This window comes from Gekko japonicus, unplaced genomic scaffold (assembly GCF_001447785.1).
Source record: "Gekko japonicus isolate JY-2015 unplaced genomic scaffold, Gekko_japonicus_V1.1 scaffold153, whole genome shotgun sequence".
Lineage (NCBI taxonomy): Eukaryota > Metazoa > Chordata > Lepidosauria > Squamata > Gekkonidae > Gekko > Gekko japonicus.
In genome coordinates, this window is record NW_015175360.1 from 1282284 (window position 1) to 1289101 (window position 6818).

At 42.5% G+C, this 6818-nt stretch overlaps 1 protein-coding gene across 1 annotated transcript in view; it reads right to left on the reverse strand.

The window, feature by feature from the left end:
• Positions 1 to 6818, reverse strand: part of TRAPPC12 (trafficking protein particle complex 12) — an 83335-nt gene that overhangs the window by 61379 nt on the left and 15138 nt on the right. Inside the window, 1 exon segment of the mRNA XM_015425359.1 lies at positions 102 to 215. Within this exon segment, the coding sequence (XP_015280845.1) occupies positions 102 to 215 (114 nt within the window).

The window sequence follows — 6818 nt, forward strand, 5'->3', positions numbered from 1 at the left end:
GGACAAATTTAGGAACTGAAGGCAAATGAAGGTTTATGATGATATACATCTGATCTGTAAAGCTGTAGTCAACTGTCTGCCTAATTGACACACAAATATACCTGCAGTGAGTCTGTTGTATGACTCGTGGGGAGGCCACTTTTGCTGTAGCCTTGGCCGTGGGCAGTCAAAAGTCGTCCACATAAGTCAACAGCGGCTCTCCAGTTTTTGCTGCTCTGTGGGAGAGAGAAGGGGGAAAGAAAGAACAGGCTAAGAAACAAATAAATTCAGCTGCTTATGACTTGAAGCTGCTTATTTGGCTTGAAGCAGCTACAGCTAACCATTAGTAATAATGACAAGGTCAGTAAAGCCGGCCAGTAGGAAGTGGAATGTCATTTGTCAAAGCTGCTTGTATAATTAGGCAAAAAGTGAAGCCAGGCATGACTCACAATTTACAATTAGAAGATTGCTAGTATAAAAGCATACACCATCTATTATGACAGGCCAGAGAATGTTTCATTCAGAAAGTGTGATGAGTTTTTCGCCCATCAATAGTGTGCAACATTTTTGCTGTTACAAGGAATCATACCTCCTTTTTCACTCAAGAATACAGCTATTACATTCTGCCTGAGATTCACTTATGCGCCTGTTAGCTTTGAATCCTTTAATAAGACTTAATTGCAAAATATAACTGGGTCAAAATAATTTGTTTGAGCAAATATGAAATTTGAAACATCTGGCCATTCGCCAGAGCTGCAAAGATACATTTTTCAGATGGACCTAAAACCAGGTACGTTTCCCCACAAAGACACACCCAAGCTGGCCCACAAAAGAAACAGAACAGAGAAACGGGAAAGCATAAGACAGAGACAAAAGTTAAGAGAAAAATGTTCTGCTGGCCTTTGCCGAACTCAAGACTGCATTCAGATGTCACAGACAAATAGAAGTTTCTGCGACAGGTACAAACACAATTTATTAGGCAAAATAATAAAAACCATCAGTGTATCCTGTAGATCTATTATAGAATAGCCGTGTTTCTGTTTTCAGCGAAACATGGTTTGTAAACTGTGAGTTCACTGGGAGGTAGAAGGAGCATGCATTCCTGAGAATGGTTCCCAGTTTTCCCCAGACCATAACCTTCTGGAATAACTTCCCAAATTCTAATTGTAAATGTTAATCCCCACACACACACCATTCCTTTACCCCACTACGCACACAACTGCAAACAGCGGCTTGGTTTTCTGCATGCTTTGCCACTGAAACCATCTGCAAGACAAATGGAGGATGTATTTATACGTATCTTAAGAATTGATTAGTGGAGGCTGAAAACACTTTCAGACTTCTGAGGAACATCCTTTAAATTCCAAAATAGAATTAAAGACTCCTATGAACCAACACTAAGATTTGTTTTTGTGGCACCAAACACTTTTTTCCAGGTACTGTTACACAAGAGCAACTCATAAAGCATTTAAAGGGATGGCAGAATTAACAGTATGCTGGACTGATCACTGCTTCTCTTACAAAGAAATACAGAAAAATATCCCAGAAAGTGATGATTCAAAATTTCAAAAATTAGGGATATAGTGAAAATGGGGTGCTCTGAAATATGGCATACTTGCTAAGTTCCATGCACATTTCCCTTTATTTCAAGAATTTCAAATTCTTTCTGAAAATGTAAACCTGGCAGCTAGATCACAACCAGAGCTATCCATCAGACAACTCCTCCTGGACTGCTCTTTGAGCAGAGGCAGCAGGGAAGTCTTAAATCATGATGGGTGAAGTCCCAGTTCCGCTGAGTTTGCTGGCTGAATGCACCTTACTACAGTGGAAGAAGAATATTATGTTCTTCATTTGTTAAGAATATAGTGTCATGACATTTATTAAAGGTTACGAGGGAACTAGTGCACCAGCTGTCTAATGAAGGTTCCTGAGAAGGTGAAAGACACTTCTGGAAGAGTAACCAGAAAAAAGATACCCAAAGTATTTCCATGTAACCTTACAAGGAATTTGGGAGGATAAACAATAACTCTGCCACTTATCTGGCTGCAACAGCAGGTCAAGGATGCTTGATTATGCAGTCTTCATTATTACAAGTAAAAAACTCTAGTTCTCAAGAGATCATGTCGAAAGGCACCAGCACACTGTGATTTTGGTTGACTGGTAACAGCAGCAGAGGTGGTGACTTGGATTCAAAGAACCAAGCAATTGTGGCATTTCAGAGCTGTTTTTCTAGAACAGCACCTAACTCATTTATTTCCTTGATTTATATCCACCTTTCCCCAATGGGGACCCCAAGTGGCTCAGATCATTCTCCTGTCATAGGGTTGCCAACTCCAGGTTTGGAAATTCCTGAAGATTTTGACGTGGAGCCTGGGGAGGGTAGGGACCTCAGTGGGATATAATGCCATAGAGTCCACCCTCAGAAGTGACCATTTTCTCCAGGTGAGTAAATCTTTGTAGCTTATAGATCAGTTGTAATTCTAGAACTCCAGGTCCCACCTGGAGGTTGGCAACCTTACATCTCTATTTATCCTCACAATAACTTTGTGAGGTAGGTTAGATTAGCAGTATGTTATTGGTTCAAGGTCACCCAGCAAATTTCCACTGCAGAGTAGGGATTCGAACCCGGGTCTCCAGTATACTAGTCCAGTGCTGTAACCACTATAAAGCTACTCTGGCTAATGCCACACAGAAAAGCTATTTTACATCTGAGAAGCAGTCTGCAATAATACAAGACGGCAACCAGAGTGAAGCACTAAGAAGGAGCTCCACCCATGTTTCTCTCAACACACCTTTTGTCTGTACCTGGTAGAACTCTCTGCCAAACAACATCAGGGCCCTGCGGAATCTTACACAATTCTACATGGCCTGTAAGGCAGAGATGTTCCGCCAGGTGTTTGGTTGAGGACAGCAATGGCTTACATCATGCCGGGCACCCTTCCTGGTTCCCTGTCCCTTGAAGGATCTACTCCCCCCCCCGTGCCTATGAAGTCACCCACAGGCCAGAAACAGGAGGGAACCACAAAATTTTACCACTTGATTTTAATTAATGAATTATATGTTCTGATTATGGTTTTATGGTTTTATTGTTCTTAAATTTGTAAATCGCCCAGAGCCCTACATTTGTGGAGGTTAGGAGATTCCAAAATACAAATAAATAAATATATGAATAAATATGGAGTGGGGCTATTCAAAGGGGATGGGGAATCAAAAATCTGTCCCGAGATCTAAAGAAATGTACCCCCCCACAACACAGAAGCCAATTAGAGCAATGCTCTGAACCAGCCAGGAGGAACAAGAGGGAAAGCTGAAGATTTGACAGGGGGAGGTTTAGTCAAGATGGGGGAGGGTTTTTTTGAAAGCTGTGAGTGAGAAGAGGGTTAGTTTAACAGGTATAGGAATTTAAAACCTGGAGAGTTATCAAATCTTTGGTTAAGTTCCCCCATTTGGGGAAATGAGTGCACAAAAGTGTTACAGCAGGCCAGCAGATTACTGTGTGTAGCATGTAACTTTGTTGTATCAGACTGCTGTATTTATAACAGTGCTTGAGAAAAGGTTTTCCTTAGGAATATACTGCCTGAAACCTAACATTCCACAGCTCCTGACTGATTGCTCATATTTTCCAGAATCGTATGTTTCTTTCTGAATAAACTTCATTCTTGTTCATTTTGAAAAGAAAACCTTGTTCCTGCCATCTTATTTCATTATCAATCGGGCATCAAATCCAGGCTTGAGAGGGTTCATTCCCAAACCCAGATTATAGCTACATCAAATTGGTTTCGATTTCCCGCTAGGAACCCTTGTGCAGCAGGGTACCTGGAAAGTTGCCTGGCAGAGGGGAAGATCATGTGGAGGTGGCTAGCCCTCAGGAAATCCATCACATGACCCCTTAAACTGTAGCTATTATTATTGAACAGATTCATAGCTTTTGAGTATTTGAAGCATGTAATATAGATATACATATTCAAAATAATTCTGAAAACTCAGGAAGACAATGTCAGTGTTATTATTCCCATTTTGTGGACAGGAGGCTGGGAGTATAATAGCTTGCCTCAGGGCTGCTCAAGTGAAATCTGAATCAAAGAAATTCCTGGATCACCACTCAGACTCCTAGTCACTACCATAGACGTACTATCATCTTGACTTTATACAGCTTGATCAGGTTCAATCTAGGGGTGTGCATTCATGTCTACCTGAACTGAAAATATACCTGGAAAACCCCTTATCGGTATTTTTCAGGTATATTTTGGCTTCCCAAATGTGTCTCGCTTTTCTTGGGAGAACTGAAAAAGAAAATCCTGAAAAAAACCCTACATATATACAGGAATTACCGGTATCCAAAAACAGAGGAGCGGAAGGAGCCTCTCAGCTGTTTGTCAGGCCTCTACTGCAGTCCCTTTAAAGTTTAAAGGGCCTGCAGAAGACAGCCTGAGGATCAGTTGTGCCTGGGGGAGTAAACTGTTCCTGCTGGCTCAGATTAGGGCTGGCTTCTTGTGCAGCCCGGTTTAAAATGGGCTGCAAGAGAAGCCATCCCAGCCAGGATCTATGTGCCTCTGCGAACGATCTCCCCACGGCACAGAGCTCTAGGAGATGGCTCCTCCTGCAGCCTAGTTTAAACCGGGCTACAGGAGAAGCTGTTCCAGCCAGGATCTGCATGCCTCAGGAAGTGATCTCCCCAGAGCATACAGATCCTGGAGCTGGCTTCTCCTGTGGCACGGTTTAAACCAGGCTGCAGAAGCCAAGCCAGCCCCAGTATCAGGCTGGCTTTAAAAAAAACCCCTGTATTTGTCTTCTCAGATCTATTGGACCTGGAAAAATTGGGATTTCTGAAAAATCCCAGTTCCAAATACTATACTGATATTGGGATCTGGGATTTTTTTGGAAATACCGAATTTTTTCCTGGTCCAATAGACCCAAACCGAAAAATATAGAATTAAAAGAATTGCACACCCCTAGTTCAGACACAGAGTATCTTGCATTCTAATGGGATCACAGCCAGAGGACAGAGAACTGCAGGACTGGACACCATCTGTTCTTTGATGTATGACAGATGTACATATACAATGAAGGTTATACAGTTCAGGTGATGCAGCAGAGTAATGGACCAGCTATAAATAAATGAATGGATGTCCAATTTCAAATATACATTCAAGATTTTTATAACTGTTATTAAATTTTTGACGGCCATCTGTTTACTCATCTGAAGTGGCAGACTGAAGATTACTCATCTATCCCCAAAGAGAATCCAAAATTAAGCAACCTATCTAATGTTAAAATATCAGTACCAGTCAACAAACCAAACACAAAGGCTTAGGCAGCACATGAGCATAACAGTAAACAACGTTTGTACCCCTCACAAACAAACTCTAGTTTGCTCATCAGAATGTAGTCAGAGAGCTATTGTGGACCTAGCTTCCCTTTTAAACCAGTAACCCCAAGCTACATAACAGACACTGTGCTATTTTATTCTGCACTACTTGGAGAGTATAGAATCACAGAATCAGAGTTGGAAGGGATCTCCAGGGTCATCTAGTCCAACCCCCTGCACAATGCAGGAAATTCACAAATACCTCCCCCTCCACACCCACAGTGACCACTGTTCCACATCCAGAAGATGGGAAAAAACCTCTAGGATCCCTGGCCAAACTGGCCTGGAGAAAAATTGCTTCCTGACCCCAAAGTGGCAATCAGCATTTCCCTGGGTGTGTAAGAAAGGGCCACAAGAACTAAGTACTGAGGCAACCCTTCCTGCCCTCCCTCTCATGATCTAAGTTCATACAATCAGCATTGCTGTCAGATGGCTATCTAGCCTCTGTTTGAAAACTTCCAAAGAAAGAGAGCGCACCACCTCATGAGGAAGCCTGTTCCACTGAGGAACTGCTCTGTCAGTTCTTCCTAATGTTTAGCCGAAAACTCTTCTGATTTAATTTCAATCCATTGGTTTTGATCCGTACCATCCTCTATATGACAGCCCTTCAAGTACTTGAAGATGGTTATCATATCACCTCTCAGTCGTCTCCTCTCCAGTCTAAACATACCCAACTCCTTCAACCTTTCCTCAGAGGACTTGGTCTCCAGACCCCTCACCATCTTCATTGCCCTCCTCTGGACATGTTCCAGCTTGTCTATATCCTTCTTAAATTGTGGTGCCCAAAACTGAACACAATACTCTAGATGAGGTCTAACCAGAGCAGAGCAAAGCTATACCATCACTTCGCTACATCATAACAGGTCCAAGAAAACGCTCTGTGTTTCTATTGATTAATACCATGTTCTGCATTGTTTAACATGTCATGTTTAATACTTCTGCTTTGTTCAGAAGATAGCCTGTTTCAAATGGATGCAAATTTCTGCAAATCCTAGTCCTACTCCATTGCTCATTTGATGCAACATCCTATTGATTATCATAGGTCTCTCCTATGACACTGGGCTTCCTTCCTTTGCTACTGGGAGCAGGCAGGGAATTACAGATTTCCCAAATCAAAGTGGAACACAAGTGCCGCCTGTGTTTATGCTAGCATTTATGTCTGTGTGTTCTTTTCCCACATTCTACAAGCAAACTCTGCTCCAGATCTGAAAGCTGTCTTTCGTTGGTGGCAGCCAAGTCAGTAGGTGGTGACCACCGCACCTCCTGCTAAACAACTGCATGCCCTGTGGGGGTGTTCTTTTTTGAGCTGAAAGCCATGTAATACCTTTTATTAAAAAGGTAAAGGTTCCCTGGCTCAAAAGCCAGTCGAGTCCGACTCTAGGGTTGCGGTGCTCATCTCCGTTTCAAAGCCGAAGAGCCAGCGCTGTCCGAAGACGTTTCCGTGGTCATGTGGCCAGCATGACTAAACACC